General features: G+C 51.7%; 8 protein-coding genes across 8 annotated transcripts; 4 read left to right on the forward strand and 4 right to left on the reverse strand.

Moving 5' to 3' along the window:
- The first annotated feature begins 5 nt into the window (after nucleotides 1-5).
- Nucleotides 6-5618, forward strand: CONPUDRAFT_135149 (Sec7-domain-containing protein). Its single transcript, XM_007766698.1, has 20 exons — nucleotides 6-275; nucleotides 334-696; nucleotides 746-1096; nucleotides 1148-1785; nucleotides 1841-1957; nucleotides 2012-2032; nucleotides 2081-2365; nucleotides 2416-2533; nucleotides 2583-2668; nucleotides 2722-2799; nucleotides 2849-2963; nucleotides 3010-3419; nucleotides 3473-3771; nucleotides 3823-4053; nucleotides 4104-4221; nucleotides 4272-4402; nucleotides 4454-4696; nucleotides 4746-4849; nucleotides 4901-5292; nucleotides 5344-5618. The coding sequence occupies exons 1-20, from the start codon at nucleotides 26-28 to the stop codon at nucleotides 5578-5580; spliced, it is 4587 nt and encodes a 1528-aa protein (XP_007764888.1). The 5' UTR covers nucleotides 6-25; the 3' UTR covers nucleotides 5581-5618.
- An 80-nt stretch (nucleotides 5619-5698) lies between these two features.
- Nucleotides 5699-6955, reverse strand: CONPUDRAFT_118197 (uncharacterized protein). The gene is made up of 7 exons (XM_007766699.1): nucleotides 6717-6955; nucleotides 6648-6659; nucleotides 6489-6600; nucleotides 6255-6424; nucleotides 6074-6198; nucleotides 5865-6023; nucleotides 5699-5813 (listed from the first exon to the last, which is right to left on the reverse strand). The coding sequence occupies exons 1-7, from the start codon at nucleotides 6909-6911 to the stop codon at nucleotides 5789-5791; spliced, it is 798 nt and encodes a 265-aa protein (XP_007764889.1). The 5' UTR covers nucleotides 6912-6955; the 3' UTR covers nucleotides 5699-5788.
- Nucleotides 6956-7938: 983 nt separating this feature from the next.
- Nucleotides 7939-9811, reverse strand: CONPUDRAFT_135151 (cytochrome C1 heme lyase; the record flags this gene model as incomplete). The annotated part of the gene is made up of 2 exons (XM_007766700.1): nucleotides 7939-9247; nucleotides 9300-9811. 2 exons carry the CDS (start codon nucleotides 9806-9808, stop codon nucleotides 9052-9054), a joined length of 705 nt encoding a protein of 234 aa, XP_007764890.1. The 3' UTR covers nucleotides 7939-9051.
- Nucleotides 9812-9965: 154 nt separating this feature from the next.
- Nucleotides 9966-11750, forward strand: CONPUDRAFT_162595 (2-nitropropane dioxygenase). Its single transcript, XM_007766701.1, has 9 exons — nucleotides 9966-10114; nucleotides 10179-10381; nucleotides 10435-10574; nucleotides 10630-10673; nucleotides 10734-10920; nucleotides 10974-11254; nucleotides 11321-11352; nucleotides 11410-11432; nucleotides 11491-11750. Exons 1-9 carry the CDS (start codon nucleotides 10039-10041, stop codon nucleotides 11567-11569), a joined length of 1065 nt encoding a protein of 354 aa, XP_007764891.1. The 5' UTR covers nucleotides 9966-10038; the 3' UTR covers nucleotides 11570-11750.
- A 246-nt stretch (nucleotides 11751-11996) lies between these two features.
- CONPUDRAFT_150201 (uncharacterized protein) lies at nucleotides 11997-13201 on the forward strand (the record flags this gene model as incomplete). Its single annotated transcript, XM_007766702.1, has 2 exons — nucleotides 11997-12132; nucleotides 12204-13201. The coding sequence occupies 2 exons, from the start codon at nucleotides 11997-11999 to the stop codon at nucleotides 13199-13201; spliced, it is 1134 nt and encodes a 377-aa protein (XP_007764892.1).
- Nucleotides 13202-13261: 60 nt separating this feature from the next.
- On the reverse strand, nucleotides 13262-14756 carry CONPUDRAFT_48257 (WD40 repeat-like protein; the record flags this gene model as incomplete). The annotated part of the gene is made up of 8 exons (XM_007765877.1): nucleotides 13262-13369; nucleotides 13458-13816; nucleotides 13868-14139; nucleotides 14190-14305; nucleotides 14363-14386; nucleotides 14414-14415; nucleotides 14439-14558; nucleotides 14609-14756. Coding segments are annotated over 8 exons (1149 nt in total), but the record flags the coding sequence as incomplete, so codon positions are not given.
- A 303-nt stretch (nucleotides 14757-15059) lies between these two features.
- On the forward strand, nucleotides 15060-15908 carry CONPUDRAFT_87845 (uncharacterized protein; the record flags this gene model as incomplete). Its single annotated transcript, XM_007766703.1, has 4 exons — nucleotides 15060-15289; nucleotides 15349-15463; nucleotides 15510-15642; nucleotides 15694-15908. 4 exons carry the CDS (start codon nucleotides 15060-15062, stop codon nucleotides 15906-15908), a joined length of 693 nt encoding a protein of 230 aa, XP_007764893.1.
- Nucleotides 15909-15974: 66 nt separating this feature from the next.
- Nucleotides 15975-19330, reverse strand: CONPUDRAFT_87846 (protein prenylyltransferase; the record flags this gene model as incomplete). The annotated part of the gene is made up of 8 exons (XM_007766704.1): nucleotides 15975-16544; nucleotides 16596-16781; nucleotides 16830-16916; nucleotides 16969-17169; nucleotides 17219-17297; nucleotides 17348-17589; nucleotides 17648-18697; nucleotides 18755-19330. 8 exons carry the CDS (start codon nucleotides 19328-19330, stop codon nucleotides 15975-15977), a joined length of 2991 nt encoding a protein of 996 aa, XP_007764894.1.
- Between the last annotated feature and the right edge of the window lie 164 nt (nucleotides 19331-19494).

The following is a 19494-nucleotide window of genomic DNA, read 5'->3' on the forward strand; positions in this document are numbered from 1 at the left end:
ACCCCACTCACCAGGTCCTCGCTTGATGTCGTCTGTATCGGCCAAGCATGTCTTGCTATCAGAAATCCTCACAGTCACCTCGGTGATGCGCAAGAACTCACGATGGGCGCTCTCAGTACACACCCTGACAGCTCGCGACTCTGCTCTCGCTCGCGACCTTGGTCTTCGACGCGCGAGCCCAAATCCCGATGCAGAACGCGCAGGATATATCAGCCGCGAAGCTGATCTTATGCTGGGATTCCAGGAACTGAAGCGGACCATTCGTGACATTGAAGGTATATATACGCACTACGATACTCTCGAAACATGACATAACACGCGCCCACTTCACAGATATTACCACTCTACCATTGCCGGCTCTCCTTGGACCTTTCTTGGCTCTCATTCGCTCGCCATTGTCTACTGGCCCGATTACGTCTACTGCCTTGTCATCGCTCCATAACTTCTTTGTGTGTGGACTCATTTCCGGCAACTCGCAATCTCTGGATGTCGCCCTTGCTGAACTCAGCAACTCGGTCTCTCGATGCAAATTCGAAGCAAGTGACTCAACTGGGGACGAAGTGGCACTACTCAAAATCATGACAGTCATCCATGACTGTATATGTGGAAGCGACATAGGCGATCAACTAGGCGATGCAGAGATTTGCGAGATGCTGGAAACTGTTCTAACCACCTGTTGTCAGATGAGACTTAGTGGTACGTGTTTTCTTCCCTCACAAATGTAATGGTTTACAATAGAGTCCAGAAATCCTTAGGCGCTCCGCGGATTCCACAATGCACATGATAGTGAGAAGGATATTCTCAAAGCTTCATACCTTAGACCCTGCCACGGAAGAGGCCAAATTACAAGTCAAGGACGAGACTGGGCAGGAAGGCGAAATCAAAGTGTCAGTATCCGGTGGTCTTCCTGAAGTGGCACAAGGATCGGCGGAGGCTCCGGAGCCACAGAAACCTGAGACCGAGAAGGAGAATGACGGCTCCACTGAGGAACAGGCCGAACAGACTGAGACACTCTCACAACATCAAGTACCCCCGGAGCATCCAGGACGGGAGCCTTCCCCAACTGAAACTCCGACATCTGCACCTATACGCCCTTGTACGTATCTTTTATCCGTCTTATACTCGTTCTGAAGATGCGGTTTCGTAGATGGCCTGTTCGCTCTATTAGAGCTTCTCCGTGTCGTTGTGAATATCTTAGATCCCAATGATCAGATTCACACTGACTCGACGCGGCTGATGGCCCTTGGCCTCTTGAACGCAATATCCGAAACTTGCGGCAGCAGACTTGGCGACTTTCCATCTCTATCAGCCCTCATCGTTGATCCTGCCTGCAAATTCCTGTTTCAACTTGCTCGGTCGGACAATCCTTCTGTGCTGCAGGCTGCTCTTCGCACTATAACAACTGTTTTTGAGACTATGCGACCACATCTCAAGCTGCAACAAGAACTATTCCTGGCCTTCACTATTGATAGGCTAGCACCCCCTGCATCCACAAAGCCACCCATCTCCAAAAGAGCTGCTGCTACTGCATCACCTCGACCTGGAACACCTGTATCAGCTACCCCGGACCTTAAGATTGCTGATGAGGCAGATGCGGAAAAGGGTAGCTCTGGGCCCTCACGACCTGCCGTTGCACCAGCGCGGGGAGACAGTCGGGACTTAATGTTAGAGACTTTGAGTCATATTTGTCGGCATCCCAGCTTCATGGTGGACTTATACGTCAACTATGACTGTGATATTAACTGCGAGAACTTGTTCGAGCGTCTCGTTGACTTTCTCACAAAGGTGCGGAAACAACGCTGTATTCACCATGAAATGCTAATTTAGCCTACTCTTCAAGGGAGTGTATCCATGGCAGTCTTCGACAGTGTCGGAGGCACAACAGTTGCATTCACAGTACCTCTGTCTCGACCTGTTGCTTGCATTTGTAAATGACATGGCAGCGAGAATGGAAGGGGTACGTATGAACGTTACGCACGCCGATGAGAAGGGTTTGCTGACAATGAACCAGTCTGCAGAGCCTTGGCCAGATGTAAGTTATTGCGATGAAACACAAACCACAACGCTCATGTGCGATTAGCACTTCACTTCTCCGGACGAGCTCATGCAGAAACGGGCTCAGAAGAAACTTGTCACCATCGGCGCGGCCAAGTTCAACTCCAAGCCAAAGCTCGGCCTTGCCTTCTTTGAAGAGAACAAGCTCATTTATTCAGACCAGTCATCCGATATCTCTCGTGCGCAGAGTCTGGCAAAGTTCTTGAAGAGTTGTACACGTCTAGACAAGAAGCTGCTTGGAGAATATATCTCTAGGCCTGAAAACATTGATGTCCTCAGGGCATTCCTGGAGCTCTTCGACTTCAGAGGTGTGAGTTCGGTCTCCTTACTATATGGATATCTTTCTAATAATGTAAATAGAAACACATAGCTGACGCTATGCGAGAAATGCTGGAGACTTTTCGCTTGCCTGGTGAAGCACAACAGATATCTCGCATCACTGAGACATTTGCCTCGGTTTACTTCGCCTCAGAGCCTGGTATGTTCTGTACAACATGAGTAAGCCTCACGTTACTGAATGGACGTAGCCGAAGTCAAGTCTGAGGACGCTATTTACGTGCTTGCATACTCGGTGATTCTGCTGAACACGGACTTGCATAATCCTCAAATCCGGGCGAGTATATTCAAACTTGCTTTCGAGTCCATCTAATAACATGACTATCATAGAAACGTATGACCATCGAGGACTATACACGCAACTTGAGGGGCGTGAACGACAATTCCAACTTTTCGCCTGAGTTTTTGGTGAGTAAATGCTTGTTACACACAGATAGCATCGTTTGATCCGGCGTAGCAAAGCATCTATGACTCTATCCGCAAACGCGAAATTGTCATGCCGGAGGAGCATACTGGTCAGCTTGGGTTTGAATACGCTTGGAAGGAGCTCCTTGCGCGCTCAAGGCAAGCAGGTTAGTGCTACTACAGATTATGAGAGCTCGAGCTTAGTTTTACCAGGCTCTTATCTTATGTGTAACTCGCCTCTGTTCGATTTGGATATGTTCAAGGCTGTTTGGAAACCTCTCATTTCCGCTATCGCCTACGCATTCATCAGCTTTGACGATGAATATGTCATACAGAGGGCAATCTCTGGCTTCCGTCAGTGCGCAACGCTGGCAGGATACTTCCAGCTTCCGGATGTATTCGACTTTGTTGTCGTGTCTCTTTCACAGGCGACGAGTTTGTTGTCGGACGACATTCCTGTACTCGTGCCGAATTACCCGATAGTTGACGTTGAAGGGCAATCAGTGACTGTTTCCTCTGTTTCCGTCAAATTTGGGACCAACTTCAAGGGTCAGCTGGCTGCCGTTGTACTGTTCAATATCGTTAACGGCAATGGCAATGCGTTGCGGGAAGGCTGGACCCAGGTATTGCATTTCAAAAGCAATGGCTCATCGAACTCATACTGATAGTCGAAAAGATTTTTGAAATGTTCCAGAATCTATTCATCCATTCTTTGTTACCTACAAGGATGTTGCAGATGGAAGACTTCCTCGGAGGTGTTTCCATGATACCACTTCGCGGAAGCCAACCTTCCAAACCAGCTCCTAGAAGTGACGGAGGATTGTTATCGACTTTGTCTTCTTATTTGATGACACCCTATGGTGCCAGTGGAGATAACCTTGTGCCTGAGGCTACTGATGCTGGGATAGAGAGCACGCTGTGCACTATTGACTGCATCACATCTTGCAGGCTAGATGAGTTGTATGCACAAATCATGTAAGGGTCTTCAGTTTTGTTTGGTAATCGCGTCTAACTGATCCCTTCCAGCGAGCTTGATCCCGAAGCACTTGTTGCAGCCATCCGGGCCCTCGAGGCCTTGGCACATGACAGGACAATTGCTAGGCTGAAGCAAGAAACCGACGAAGATGGCGCACCTTTCGAATCTTCGACCACCGAAGGCGGACCACGTATTCTCCCATATGACCCTGCATCTGTCTTCTTGTTGGAGACTATGGTTAGCATTGCAAGCCAAACCTCTCAGCACATAGAAGAATTATGGTGCGTTATAGCTAAGCGAAGAAAACATCGAACTTACCTGCCGGATATAGGCCTATACTCTTTGAGCATTTGTCGGCACTGCTTTCGGCGGCTTCTCACTTCAGTGTTCTACTCATTGAACGCGCGGTAGTCGCACTATTGCGATTATGCCTTATCATCACGGAGAAGGTGATACCGACTTCATTAAACCTAGAAAGTAACTGACGACTTGACATCAGAATGCTCTACGTGACCAGCTCTACCTGTCTCTCGACTTGTTGGCAGGCCTTCCTGTTTCAGTCGCAAACTCTGTCGCCGAACAGGTCGTTGCTGGTGTCAAGTTGATAATGCAACACGAGAATATCATCAGGTAAAGTAAGTTACCCCGCGTCTTGATGTTGGACTCATCTAGCCCTCACAGCTCGCAAACTGAATGGAACCTAATCTTTGCTGTACTTCGGTCAACGATCTCAAATCCGGAGGCTGCGAGGTCAACATACGACATGGTGGTGGCGTTGGCAAACGACAGGCCTCAACAACGTGTAACACCAGACAATTTTGCCGGTCTGTTGACTGTTCTCGATGGATTTGCTAATGGCGCTGGCGTAGCTGTTACCGCTAAACAAGTTAGGGGTCGCCGTGCGCCAATCCAACCCCCAGCAAAGTACGTGCTTGTGACTCTAGACGCACCGCTTCGTCTGATATTCTACCAGTACTCCCGCTATTGAACGGGGGAAAGCTGCGATCGACTTGATCTTCGAACTCAAACGATTCTTCGCCACATTCGCTGAAAACTCCCAGTTGTCGCCTGGCCAAGGTCGGTCCTTAGTAAGCCTTACTTTGGTTGAACTAACAAGTTGTTCGGCAGTGTGGCATCAATTTTGTCTCCCGCTAGTGTCAGTGCTGGGGAAACAATCCTCAAATCCCTCCCGCTTGGTGCGACACACATCAGTCGGGCAGCTACAACGTGTGCTTCTTGGCCCTCACCTCAGCTTCGACAATGGTGACCACAGCCAAGTGGAAGAGATCTTTAACAACGTCATTTTCCCGATGCTAGACGAGCTCCTTAAACCCGCTGTCTACCAGCTTGATCCCCCAGGCATGTCCGAGACACGGCTCAGAGCTTCCGCTTTGCTGTGCAAGGCCTTCATGCACTTCGAAGTCCGAGAGAGCCGACAGAAGACGGACATCAGGGTTTTGTGGATCGAGGTCCTCGACCTCCTGGACCGGCTCATTCAGGCGGAGAAGAGTGAACAACTCGTAAGTTCCGCTCTTCATGACACTGAGGATCAGCTGCTCATGCTTGAGCAGTACGAGGCCATATCCGAGTCACTCAAGAATGTCGTGCTGGTCATGAACGCCGCGAACATTCTTGTACCCCCTTCATCCCCCGACGAACGCGACGAACACCAGCGGACTTTGTGGGCTGCAACTCAAGCGCGTATAGATAGGTTCTTGCCCAGGTTCTTGAGTCAGGTGCTTGGTGTAGGTGCCGTGCCCGTGATTCCAGATGTTGAGATTGTCCCGCCCACTCCTTCCACGGCTTAAACCTACAGAGCTCCTCGACTCAACTTCAGCGAACAGACAAACACCCTTAGCGTCAGCCGTCCAATAGCTTTACATTATACCTACTGGAGTAGCTACTTAATTGTCAGTACGAATGAGCGTCCAAATCCGCTTCCAAAATCAAAGAGCGTTGCACTCTTGCCGTGCGATCCGTCTAATCCATCTGGGATTCGAGATATGTCGGAGAGGTCTATGTGAGCTTCATCTTGGATGTTCTGTAGCTAGTAGTGAGCGCAGTCCCGATGATTTTTGGTTGGCGATTTCACCTTATCCGCAAAGCGAGGGCGCCGATTACCACCGGTGGTGCAATCCAGTATGCAAGTACACGTATGATGACGGGACTGTTGTTGACGGACCAAGTTGACGATGATCCGCCGAGAAATGCTGTCAGGAGTAGAAGAACAAACAAAACGTAACCCGACAACCTGACCAGCGTTTGTTACCAGAGGATTCTCAGTGTTAGACGGTACTTTACCTATGATACTTCCAGACTTTCTTGGCACGCATACCACCTCCTAGGGCCATCCCGTCGAACCAGACACTTGCACCACCTAGAAGGATCTGGCCAACGAGCCACACCATGGCTATGATGCCGAAAGTCTCAATACAACAGAGTCGTCAGAACGATGAACGAGCACTCGCACAAGGACACATACACCATGCCATGTAGTAAAATGGCTAGCTCCATGCAGCGACTTGCGAAAGAAGATAGCTGCAGTCCCAAGCAGTATGGAAGGAAAGCCCAACAGGAACATGCCCGTCTGATGTCTTTGGAGACCTGCAACCTTCGTTTTTGGCTGGGATGTAGGCTGGAGCGTGATGATGCCTGCCAGTGGAGAAAGCAGTTTAGCACGTACATAGCATATGCAGGGGCTTGATGGTGCACGTACCGTACGTGAAACAAGCTATGGCTAAGCACTGTAAGAATGGATGCCACGCGAATAGGCCCAGTGAGAAGGGGCCACTTCCGAGGAGGATGAGCCATGTCAACCCAACCAATGTCTGCACCGCGTGAATTATAGGCAGCGCGTATGCAATAAAGTTCTTACTGTGATAGCTGCCTGACAAGGATTGTTGGTTACACGTAACACGATAATTACCAGAAAAACAATGCGTACCGTCGCTACTAACATAGCAAGGTAGTCACCATTACGACCTTCGGGCCTCACTATATCGTCTGATCCCATGCCAGCGTCTAAATGATTGGTTGGAAGCCCTGGATGATTGTCAGGTTGTTCGTCTGGGAGAAGCTCAAAGTGTTCGTCGGGGCTCGCGCTAGGATCGGGAGAGCGTCTGTTAGGAGATCTGGACATGTTGAAGGCGGATGAGAGGTGAAGTTGCAGTGCGCGTACGATACTTTATGACGACGCAGCGTAAGGTAACACAGAGGACGCTTAGGCTGTTATTTATGTCCACATGATGAACGTTTTGAGGCTAGTAGCGCCACGGTGGCTGGGGTTTAGTTTTATGCCATTTCAAACGTGACATAGCAAGCAAGCCGTCCCAGTAAAATAGAAACCAGGATGAAGTTGGAAAAACTTAGTCACTCACAAGGGCAAATATTCTCGATGGCTTATTTGACTGGCCGTATGAGTATTGTACCAGTGTAAGACGCTCGCCAGTGCACGAACGTCATAGACTGGGTCAGCTACAAAAGGAAAAAAAGCCCCTATCACAACGGGCGCGTATGCGCTTACCCCATCACGTGGCACAATTTATCTTTCCGTCTTCTGCGTTTTCGTCTCTCGAAATCGGAGTGATAGGTGTGTTAACATGGCGCGCCGCCGAAAGACAAGAACACACCCCAAGGTCGACTCTTCAAAACAAGATGAGGGTGTCCCGAAATCTTTCATTATAAAGCACGGGCAGGTTGGATCGTCTCTGGCGCAGCTCGTCCGTGATCTCCGAAAAGTTATGGAACCCAACACGGCTTCCCGTCTGAAGGTGCGTTTGTCGCCCCTCCTATTAGCTTCACACTTGAGATGAACTAAAAAATGTGAAGGAAAGAAACCGCAATAAGCTTAAGGATTATTTGATCATGGCACCTGCCTTGAAGGTCACACATATCCTGGCGTTCACCCTCACTGATGTTGCTCCTTCGCTGCGCATCGTCCGACTCTCTGCGGGTCCAACACTCAGCTTTAGGATCGAGAGGTATAGTCTTATCAAGGACATGCTCAAGTCTTCGCGTACCGCGAGAAGCATTGGCATGGCATACCTTACTGCACCGTTGGTACGCTTTCCTCTTTGTTATGATATCAGACAATACCTACACAATGCATACAGCTCGTCCTAGCGTCATTCCCTCCGCCTTCACCCACCACACCGCCTCATCTAGCACTAGTCATGAAAGCCTTCCAATCCCTCTTCCCGTCCCTCTCCCCCCAGACCATGTCACTCTCAAATGCGCGCCGCATAGTGCTCGTCGCGTACAACGCCGATCGCGGAACCATCGACTTCAGACACTACGTCATCACCGTCAAGCCCTATGGTGTATCTAAACGTGTCCGACGGGTGCTTGAGGGCGCCACGAAAAAGTCCGAGTCCAAGACTGCTGTCTTGGATCTCGGGAATGAGAAAGACGTCGCCGATTTCCTGTTGCGCCGGCGAGGAGAACCTGGGCCTGACGGGGACGGAGGGTATGAGTCAGCCGCGTCGTCGGCCTCCAGCGTGGCAGGCGACGAAGGTGAAGCAGTATCGTTAGCTGACGACTACGTCGGGCGGAATAACCGGAAGGGATCCAGGAAGGCCGTCCGACTGGACGAAATTGGTCCTCGGATGGAGCTACGTTTGATCAAGATCACGGAAGGTGTCCCAGGGAAGGTGGGCGCTGTCATGTACCATGAATTTGGTATGTGTTACCTGCAATGTTTTTTTTCAAGAAAGGGCGACTGATGTTTGTGCAGTCAAGAAATCCAAAGCGCAGGCGGCTGCTCAAAAAGCAGACCATGCTGCAAAAGAAAAGCTGCGTGCTCAGCGCAGGCAGGAACAGGAACGCAATGTTCAGCGAAAGAAGGACGAGCAGGAGCAGGAAAAGAAAAAGAAGCGGGGAGGAGCAAACGATGGCGACGAAGAGGATGGTGAAGGTGAAGGTGAAGGCGACGGAGATGAAGGTGACGATGGTGACGAAGACGGCGAAGAGTATGAAGATGAAGGGGGATGGGACGAGGACGAGGAGATAAGCGAAGGGGAAGACGACGAAGAGGATGAGATGCAAGAAGACAGCGATGCAGAGGACAGTGAGGTTGAGAAACCACCACCACCAAAAAAAGTAAAGACTCGAAAAGCTTCGTAGTCTACTCCGCTATACCCCATGCTTGATCATGAAGGTGCTGTTATGTATTATCCTTACTGAGTTGTGGATAGCATTATCTACAGTCATAAAATAAGGTATCACGCGAAGTGTGCCCACCTGCCGTACACGTGTAGTCTATGTTTTATCTTGACTCACTTCTACCAGCTTTTCCATAACCCCTCCAGACGCATCTTCACGCCTTCCCAGCTGTCCAGGGCTGGCCGTACGTCCAAGTAAAATGAAGGATTGCTAGAGGGCCCTGACCCACGCCCTGTGTAAAAATCAATGACGTAGCGTACTTGGGTTCCGCATCGGTCAACAGTCCAGTCGTGTCTGTCAAACGGAGCCGTATAGCTGCAAAAAGTCAAACCACGGAACGTTACCTCGCAAAGTCTACACAACGCACCCTAGCCAAGTCATCATGCGCGCCTTTGGCGTCAGGTCCTTTGGCCGCCCCTTGAAGTTGACGAGCTTCACCCCGCCACACTGATCTCCTCCTTGTCCGGCCTCCCACTTGAGCAGCTCAGACCAGGCGCGCTCGTTGACGGCGTTGTGTATGGGTACAATGGTCTTCATGTCCGAGGCACGCGGATTATGATTTTTGCGTGCCATGGCGGCAAAGAACTGCGCCTCGGAAGGATAGACCCATTTCCCTTCATCTGTTCTGGGTATGGTAGAAATTTCCCTTTCGCTTGAGAGAGAACGAGTATGCGCCAGAGTCGAGGTCGAGGATTCAGCAGAAGAGGTGGCCGAGTTGCCCACTAGACGGGACCAGATAGAACGCGAGTCATGGTCAACGGGACATTCTGTGGCGGTCGAGGCAACGCTGGAATGGTCAACAGGGCATTCTGCAGATGCCGAGGGTGCAGATGCTACCTGTTTTTCGTCGTGGTCGACTGGGCACTTGCTCGCCATTGCGGACGGTTAGTAATGGACGCGTTTTGAGGTTTGGTGGGAAGCGGCACAGCACAGCCACTGACCCAGGGGCCGATCGAGCACCGGAGTCGGATGTCGTCGTGTAGCCGGAGACCCGAAATACTGGTCGCATCAATGTATGGGTCTTGACACCCAATCACTCTCGTTAAATATGGGGTAGACCAGCTGCCTCCCCTACTCTCTCTATTCTCTCCTACTGTCACGCAGCCATGCCCTCCTCAGCACCCGTCTTCTCCACGCCGCTCACGAAGCTTTTCAAAATTAACCACCCCGTCATGCTCGCAGGTGTGTGCCTCGAACAGAGTCTAGTAACTTTCCCCGACCCCTTGGAGCTGACAGGACCACCAAGGTATGAACGTTGCGGCTGGGCCAAAACTTGCTGCCGCAGTCACAAATGCGGGAGGTATTGGCGTCATTGGAGGCCTTCGCATGAACCCGAAGATTCTTCAGGAAAACATTGACGAGCTCAAGGGTCACCTGGAGGACAAGAACGCGCCATTTGGTGTCGACCTGCTCCTTCCCCAGGTTGGAGGCAATGCTCGCAAGACCAATGTGAGTGTACAACCGCTTAGAAATATCGGACGGACTTTGATTGTCGCGGACAGTACGACTACACCAAAGGTCAGCTTAATGAGCTCGTTGACGTCATCATCAAGAGCAAGGCTGCCCTCTTCGTCTGCGCAGTCGGCGTTCCACCCAAGGAAGTTGTTGACAAGTTCCACAAAGCTGGTATTGTGGTTATGAAGTAGGTGGTCACTGCGACATCCAAACGCTCGTGTTCCTGAACCGATTCTGGACAGCATGATCGGCCACCCCAAACACGCACCTAAGGCTTTGGCGCAGGGTAGGATCATTCCCAAATTAACCTGAATATATGATGGGTTTGTGCTGATTGCGGGTTCAGGTGTGGACATTATTTGTGCCCAAGGCGGTGAGGGCGGTGGACACACGGGAGACACACCTTTCTCCGTCCTTATTCCCGCAACTGTCGACCTCTGCAAGTCTGCCAAGAGCCCACTGACCGGAGAGCCTGTTATGGTCATCGCGGCGGGTGGTATCGCGGATGGACGTGGTCTGGCAGCATCATTATCGTAAGTTTTGTATCTCGAGACCTTTGAAGCTGATAGCTAAGCGTGTGCCCTAGGTATGGTGCCGCCGGCGTTTGGGTCGGCACCCGCTTTGTGGCCTGCGAGGAAGCCAGTGCACCTCGCAAGCACAAGGAGTTGCTCCTCTCTGCAGGATACGACGACACTGTCCGGACCTTGATCTATTCTGGACGTCCATTGAGCGTGCGGAAGACGGCCTACGTCGACGAGTGGGAAACCAAGCGGGCCGCTGAGATTCAGGAGCTTGTCTCCCAGGGCAAGGTTCCGCACGAGGTGGAATTGGAGAAGCGGCCAGAGCGGTCCATAGAAGGACAGAGGTGTACGCTATTCTTCCCGCTTATCTTTCGTCCGAGGACAAGCTATTGATAACGAACGTATTGCGCAGGGCTCATGGGTAAGGTTGCTGGATCAATAAAGGTAATGGGATTGTTCTTTATCTCGTTACTCGGAGCTTATGCTGACGCTTCTTGCCAGGATATCAAATCTGCCAAAGAAATGTGCGTCCCTAGTCGAAGCCCTCGATCATCTCGTGCTGAGAATTGATCTCACGTCCAGTGTCGACGAGCTTGTGACCACGGCTGCTTCGAGCCTGAAGAAGGCAAACGAGTTTGTCCTGGCCAAATCCAAGCTCTGAACATGGGATTATCATATGATGAGCAGTTGACGAAGCTTGCCATAGTAATAAGCGAGGTCACTTTCCAGCTTTGGGAGATATGCTATCATCTTCAGGGGCTATTTATGTCATTATCACCATCGCAGCTTTTTGAATTCAGTCATTTGCGTCCTCCCATCAGGCAGGGGGGAGCCAACAAGCGACATCAGACGGCGGAGCCAGTGAGAAAGGAAAGTGGTCAGCCGGTTGGGTGGTATGTATAATAAGGGCCCAACTTATGCATGGCCCACTTAACTTCGACCTATTCTGCTCTCTGGACCTCAGCGTTATGCCTACCTTACCTGGAGAACTTGCCGTTCTCGTATTCCTCGCGGCAGCCTGGGTTACACTGACTTCATACGATGGAAATCAACCTATTTTACACAATATACGGCAACGAGCAGCCCGCATGCTCGGTAGAGGGCTGCCAGACTATGCAAAGCTGTCGGGAGTGCCATTGCCCAAACCTCTGCCCAACTTCGACTACACCAAGGCCAAGCCTCGCCCATACCGCCCCTTCCGATGGGAGTACCACCAGACCATGTGTTCGTCTTCCTATCTATCCCGGTCCGAAAGACCCGCATACTGAGGTTGAGTTTGGTAATTCAAACTACAGCGCTGAAGAGCCTCGACCCTGACTTCTGGCTCGAGATCGAGTCAACCTACCGCGAGCGCATGACCCAGCGCATCCAACTGTTTGCTAAGCATGGCCGCCGTATTGTCGACTACATGCCCGGCAGCGAGGACGCCTGCAAGGAGCTGATGGAGATGGCCATCCAGTTTCTCTGCGCGCGCTACCCGCGGCAATTCCGCTACGACGCGTGGACGGGTGTGTTCTACAACGACATCCTGAGCTCTCAGTCGGACACGCGGAAGCTTCACCCGCTGGTTGTCCTACTGCAGAACGTCCCGGAGGATTTTCTCATCACGCTGGAGGACAAGGAAACTGGACTGTATGTCATGAGGGCTGGTGTCAGCTGCTCGGCTGTCGGTTGGAACATGTCGGAGAAGATTGGCAGACCATTGCACCAGATCCACGGGCCTGTTCCGGACTACAAAGAAAAGATGGCCTTCTCGATGGACAGGTATGCACGCACCTTTTCATATTTCACACAAACCCTCCAGTTGACCCCATGTGACAGATACTTCTCGAAGATGCCAAACAGTAAACCAATCCAGCGAGGCTCCTGGGGCTTCGAAGTCGGAGAGCCGCTCTTCCTTCAGACAGACGAGCCTGAATGGGGAGTACGCCAAAAACAGGACCCTGACGTTGCTATATCAGACTTGTACATGCGTGTCGACTGGCAGACCCTCCGCCGGCTGCCTCGATCCCGAGCGATCGTCTTCAACTTCAAGGCCCTGTTCACGCCCTTAACCGACTTTAGAGATGAGCCGTACATCCCGAAGCTGGTGCTGAAGGTTCTCAAGGAGGGAAAGAAGTCAATCATGGAGTACAAAGGTACATGGCATGTCGAGCACAAAGTAATACCTGCCCTGGAACAGTGGTCCAAAGAGCAGGAAGACAAGGGCATGGTTCCGAAGGACTGGAAGGTGAGAACTTTAGACGAAGATCCGTTCTATCCAGGTTGGCAAGAAAGATGGAATCAGGCATAAACTTACATGTTTAGCGATTCGAAATATACATCTATACACTGCATCTGTGCGGGGTTATTTCTATTCCATTAGTTCAGCCAACTCTCTTTCTTCTTCTTCTGTGAGTTTGGATGGATCCTGTGCATCGCCACTCGGCTCTGGCTGTAAAACTGCTTCGGTAGGATGAGGCTGGTTCAAGGCACCCGAGCCTTGCGTGTTTGACGTGAGTAGCTCTGGAGGAGGTAAACCTTTTTAGCTGAACGTCGCGAAGATTGACGGGCAGCGTACCGCCGAGTCTCCACTTTCGTATGGTTCCATCTAAACTCGCAGACACAATCCATGGCTCAATCCTCTTGTTACCTTTATCATCTTCCGACACTTGTATCCATAGCTTGAGGGCGGTCACGTCGTGCCAGTGCCCGTCAACTTCGCCCACGACCTCGGGTTCATCTGGGTGAGCGATGTCGTAAAGTCTGATAATGTCCCCGAACGCCACGGCTAGGTACGATTCCTCCAGTACGGTCTGCGCCATGGGCAAAATGGCGCGAACGGGCTGAGGTAGGGCGATAGGAGGCGGATCCTTTACCCCTGAGGTGGCTGGGTAGTGAATGATCTGCACTGTTTCGTCCGCAGAAGCTACACACGTCCTCTGAGCGACAGAAAACAAAGTTGTTTGGAATGACATACCAGTCAGCAGGAAGCCTGATCCGTAATACAGCCCGTTTATCCGCGTCCGATGATGGTCGAGCGTGTCCTCCAACGTGCTCTTCCATAGCGGTTCAGCATCAGATGTCTTCTCCAGTTTCCATACTTTGATGATTCCCATAGTATCCCCCGTAATCAGTGTGACAGTCGAATCCGAGTGTGCCTCTCCCTGTATGCACTCCACTGGCCGAGTGTGCGCAGATATCGAGCCCATAGATTTGGGAGGCTGGCCTTTGCCAACATTAGACATGTCCCTGTTCCCATTGTCAAAACAGCAGCTCCCGATCAGCGCAAAATACCTTACCAGAATCTCACTATTTTGTCGGAGCCACTGGAAATAAGAAGGTTTGCGGCGGGCAGCGAGAACAAGGTTTTGACGAAGTCATCATGGGCCTGGACAGTTGATAGAGGTTCCTTCGTCTTACCAAGAATTTAGAACCCCTCATTAGAGAAGTTGTTAGTCATGAATGGACTCACCTCGGTGTTCCATATCTTGATAGTCTACAGCGCGCACATGACTTAATAAACAGCTATGGCCGATCAGCATTAGAACTCGCCTTATCCCAAGAGCCTGACACAACCAGCTGCTTCACGCCCGAATCCGTCGCCGCACGATAAAGCTCCACACAAGTCACAGGCGCGGAGTGACCACGATATACCTGGACCGTCTTCCCTGTCTTCGCGAAAAGTCAGGAAACCGACATACCCCAACCTGAAGCGAACGTGCCTTTAGATCAATCTTTTTGATGACGTGACCGCTTTCTGCTATCCACGCGTAGTCGCCCTGAACATGCAGATCGAGCGCCTTCCCTGGCAGATTGATAGCGAACCCCAAGTTCTTGACCTTGTCCGCCTTCTCCTTGCGTGCCTTGAGGTGAAGTCGCGGCAGCCATCGGTAACTGGTGTCTGGGGAACAAGCGAACGACGACACACCTCGTTCAGAACCAGCTCTGCCTCGGACCTCATCAGGTTAGACTCTGCGTCAGCCATGATGATGTAGTAGAAAAATAGTCGATGACAGTGAACGTTTAGTAGTCAATGAGTCGCGTCTTGAATCGGTGCCGCGCGATCTAATCATTACGTCACATATTTGGCAAGAGCTTTAGAAATAAACAAACGCATATCACCTTTCCCAAAACGGAAAGTCACTTCACTCAATATCGGCTAGCAAAAGATGAGCAAACGCCTGTCATCGTTCAAGGGGCCATCGACTCCCAATTCATCGCCTGCTAGGCAGGTCAACCAGCCCGAATCCCCGTCACGCCTCGCAGAGTCCACGTATCATCGCAAGATCCGTGCTTCTCTCCAGGAACTACGGCTAGCCGCGCATACATGGGATGACATCGTGCTGATCGACGGTTTGAAGGCGGCCAAGACCCTTGTCGACTCAAGGACAGAGCTAGAGTAAGCATGACGCCCTTTTCGAGCTACTATGTACGACAGTGGACTCATTAACCAGTCAGCAATGCTCTCGCCCAGATTCCCACTGACAGCCAGCCTCGGACTCGATTAGTCGAACCCAAGCTTGCCACTATGGACAAATGCATCGAGCAGCTAGATGCAGTACTAGTGAAACTAGTACGTATCTATCGCCACCCTTCGCCCTCTAGCTGATCACAAGCAGCGAAGACAATTCCGTCGAATGTCAGCCGTAATCGACGCAATGGAGTCCATCCTCTTCGAAGCCCACGCGACCAAGGGCCCTCAGTGGTGTAAGGAGCAGCCCCTTTGGATATCATGGTCGCTAGAGAAATTCGGTGGGTGCATCCGCTACAGGCCAGTGTGGTTGACATGATTATCATACCCAGTGACCTCCGTGTCCGACATCCTCCTGCCTTACCACCGCTCCCTCAACATGCATATCGAGATCGTCGAGTCACTCCGCCCGCACTCTGCCACATTCGAAGTCTCAAAAGATGCCATACGAAAGTGGGTCGACCAGCCCTTCCTCGAGGATGAGAGCTGGGATGCCATATGGGAGGATCTATGTGCTGTGGAGGTCCATCGTTGGGACACAGCATAACGACGGCCAAGCAGTATGTAAGTGATATTAAAAAGAGGCCTACGTTTACATGCGCTACAGTAGAGGTCATACATCTTCGTCGTCGGATATGTGAATCTCGTCCGTGTTGGCCACACCCACCGCGCGCGCCATCGGCTGATCGCCATCCTCCGTTGGCCGCAGAGCAGTCTTTTGTGCCGCAACAAAACCATTGGCTTTCCCAGCCTGCTGCTCCGCAGCGGCCATAGGGTCCACATCAGGCTCATCGTCCTCTTCCACGACACGTCTGCCGTTATCCTGTCTCACCGAATTTGTTTGGGCGGCGAGATACGAAGCCTCGGTGTTGAACTGTGCCTGCACGCTACGCTTGATGCGGAGCATTTCGCGGAACGTGTCTTCTGATCCCGTTTCAATCTCGAAGCTGTTCCACTCTGACCAGAATTTGGTGTTGGTCCGAGGGTCGCAGAACTGCGATGCATGAGCATAGACAGCGCGTGCCCGATCGATTTCACCGAGCTTCCGTTCGAGAGCTGCGAACCGCAGGCACATCTCTGCAGTCTGCTTGTCTGGCAGAACCTCCAGAGCGCGCTCGTATATAGGACGCGTGGCGGGGAGACCGTAGTTGGCGGTTGCTTTAGCGATGTAGATGGTGTACATCTAATTTGCGTTGAGTAACAGTGTACTTTTATCGAGCGACGAAGCACTCACTTCGAACTTGTCTTCGTCTGCTACAACCTGCGTTGCCCGCTCGAAAATTGACATGGCTCTCTTGGCGAGACCGTAGTCCTCTTCGAGTTTGGCGTACATAAGGAAGAGAGGTTTGCATGATTTGTCCGGGCACTTCTCCAGAGCTTGCTCGAAGAGGTCGCGAGTACGTTCAAGTTTCGAGCCACCCTGCATGATGAGTTAGTAAATGTTTTACATAATGACAAAGAAACTTACATATCGCTTGATGAACTTAGACAGGTATATATTCCAAATTTCAAACGATATAGGGAAGGTGAATACTTCAGTGCCTCTTTCGTAGACCTACAATGTGTAAGAAAAGGCTTGCAATATAGGGTAACAAAAGACCACTCACTCGGAAGCTGTCCTCCCAGTACTGGTTATCCTCCAGGAAGCATGCATAATTGACGATGATCTGGGCATTAGCAATCTTGAGGTCCATGATCTTGTCGTATACCGCCTTCGCAGACTCCACAGTACCCAAAGACTCCTCTAAGTCCACATAGAATGACCAGAGCTTCAGAGACTTGAACAACCTTGCCTGAACGGGCAGCGCCTAGAGACGACTTAGTCTTGAGCAGCGGTACAAAGCGATTGGGACATACGTGGTCATGATAGTTGATTTTGGTATTCTTGGGGATGGCTGCGGCGCGTTGCATCACTCTAATAGCCTCATCATAGTTGCTGTAGTGTTGTTAGCCGTGAGCGTTCATTATAACGACAGTCAGACGCACTCATGACGAATCTCGAGCTCTGCCCACTCGATCCAGATCTCGGCAAGGTCTTCGACTGTCTTGAAGTTCACCTTGGTAGCCTTCTCCAGTATCTTACGGGCGCTGCTAAGGTCGGGCTCGGCAGAGCCAGACGCACCACCCTCCTCGTAGAACTTGGCAAAGTTGACGTAGAGCAAATGCAGATTGGCCGTCGCTTTGCGGGGGTTGACCGTTTCCAGAGCCTTCGTATAAGTCTCCGCGACCTACAAAATTCATATTCGTAAGGAGCCATCTCCTTGCGTGCTTCGCCAATACACTTACCCGTTCGTCATCCTCTCCCCAAAGAGCAACTCTCTTTTCCCATTCAGTGACATCATTTGGATTACGGCGGATCAGAACGTCGTTCAACAAGAACGGTCTCCGGTCCATGAGCGCTTCAAACTCCTTCATCTTCGCATCGAGGTCACGTTCCGTCTCTTTGACGTCCTCCTCATCTTCGTCGTCGTCCGGATCTTCCAAGCTCTCCATTATGGCCGCAATGAGCGATTCGCTGAACTCGGCGTAGGAGTCGAAGATCTGCGTGAAGTCACGGACGGTCATGACAGTTGCCAAACCCGACTCGAACGTCTCCTTCGCCCTGTCGAACTCGCCGCGCTTGATCCAGTAGGTGGCAAGCCCGGTCCAGAGCCTACCAGCCTGGTCCTTGTACACTTCCAAACCGTCTTTTCGAACGATCTGCTCAATGTTGAGCTTCCGCGAGCTGAGAGGATCTTCATCTTCGGCATATACTGGCGCAGGCTTGCCCTCGGCGGTGACATTAACCGGAGGCCCACCCATCCGTATAAGCTGGCCGTCCACGGATACCGGTTCTGCAGATTGAGCCTTCTCGGCTTCAGCAGCCTGTTCCGCGGCCTCGATGGCCTTGTTGTCCGAGACAGTACTCTCGACGTCCAGCCCGACATCGTCCGAGAACTTCTCGACAATGTCCAGGAAGTCTCCAAGAATCTGGTAGGGGCTCTTTGCCTCCGGGCTGGTGTACTCGCCTCGGGAGGCTTTCCGAGCTAAAGAGAGGAGGAGCTTTGCAGCCTCAAGAGGACGCGGAGGGCCATCAACTGGGGCAAGGAGCAGGGTCGTATAACGCTCGGTGACACTTGGATCAACTGCGAGGTATCGACGATAAATGGAGACAGTGGTCTGGCCGCCTCTGCTTTCGGCCCACAGGAGGTACCGGACCCATATCCGGGAATGAAGGGATGGGGGAAGGGTGCGAAGGGCCCGGTCGAAGGTTCGTCGTGCATGAGTATACGACATCACCGACGGACACATTGGGTGGAAGAAAATAGAGGTATACATGAGCCAAAGTCGCGGCATCTACGAGGGAACGAAGTATTAGCTGGGGCCAAAGATACAAGGGGGGCTGTTACGGACCTTTGGTAGCCACATGAGCGCCCTCTCAAAAGTCGCAATCAGTGATTTCCACTCCTCCCAGCCTACCACGCCGTCGAGACCACCCTCCCACTGCTCAATATCCTCCTTTTCATCCTCAAGTGCATCCTTCATTTCGGGGAATTTCTTCTTTCCCCCAGAGCGCTTCTTCTGGACAAGCCTACCGCATACATAGGACATGCGCACATTCAGATACGCTTTCCATAGTTTGAAAGAGCTGGGGAACTGAGTGAGAGCAGACTCGTAGAGGTAGGTTAAGCACTGGAGCGAGCGCCTGCCGAGAGGTGTGGCCAAAGGCCCAAGCAGCATAGTAGCTTCATCAGGAGCAGAGGCGCGTTGCTCTTCCCTGAGTTCTGCGGTGAAGGCTTCGCGAGTAGCCTGAATGGCAGACCACCATGCGCGGAAGGACTCAGGGTTACGGAGGAGGTCCTCTTCTCTGCTGAGATCCTTGACAGTAAGAAGGTCGGGGTGGGTAAGAGGATTGGGGACAGGATTTGTGACGGGAAAAAGAGAAGAGAGGGAGGCGAGCGAAGGCGACTTTTCTGCGACTGAAGGCATCTTGTCCGGGTCTAACGCGTGTATGCCTTTGCAGTGGTCCACCGGCCACTGGACGTTTGCGCGGTAGACCGACACGCGCGATCGAGGCAAACTTGGACAGGCACGTGCCACTTGCCAAATCAGGCATCCCTCCTGTCTCCGCTCGGAGGACCGGACGCGTCGTA

Source organism: Coniophora puteana (assembly GCF_000271625.1).
Source record: "Coniophora puteana RWD-64-598 SS2 unplaced genomic scaffold CONPUscaffold_2, whole genome shotgun sequence".
NCBI lineage: Eukaryota > Fungi > Basidiomycota > Agaricomycetes > Boletales > Coniophoraceae > Coniophora > Coniophora puteana.

Coding starts and splice junctions, on each gene's coding strand:
- CONPUDRAFT_135149 (XM_007766698.1), top strand. CDS start 26: ATGTCGTCTGTATCGGCCAAGCATGTCTTGCTATCAGAAATCCTCACA. Junction 1,958..2,011: donor TGGCAGCGAGAATGGAAGGG/GTACGTATGAAC, acceptor ACAATGAACCAG/TCTGCAGAGCCTTGGCCAGA. Junction 4,403..4,453: donor CAACACGAGAATATCATCAG/GTAAAGTAAGTT, acceptor TAGCCCTCACAG/CTCGCAAACTGAATGGAACC.
- CONPUDRAFT_118197 (XM_007766699.1), bottom strand. CDS start 6,911: ATGTCCAGATCTCCTAACAGACGCTCTCCCGATCCTAGCGCGAGCCCC. Junction 6,199..6,254: donor ATTTTACTACATGGCATGGT/GTATGTGTCCTT, acceptor TGTTGTATTGAG/ACTTTCGGCATCATAGCCAT. Junction 5,814..5,864: donor GCCCTCGCTTTGCGGATAAG/GTGAAATCGCCA, acceptor TACTAGCTACAG/AACATCCAAGATGAAGCTCA.
- CONPUDRAFT_162595 (XM_007766701.1), top strand. CDS start 10,039: ATGCCCTCCTCAGCACCCGTCTTCTCCACGCCGCTCACGAAGCTTTTC. Junction 10,575..10,629: donor GCTGGTATTGTGGTTATGAA/GTAGGTGGTCAC, acceptor GATTCTGGACAG/CATGATCGGCCACCCCAAAC. Junction 11,255..11,320: donor GTCCATAGAAGGACAGAGGT/GTACGCTATTCT, acceptor CGTATTGCGCAG/GGCTCATGGGTAAGGTTGCT.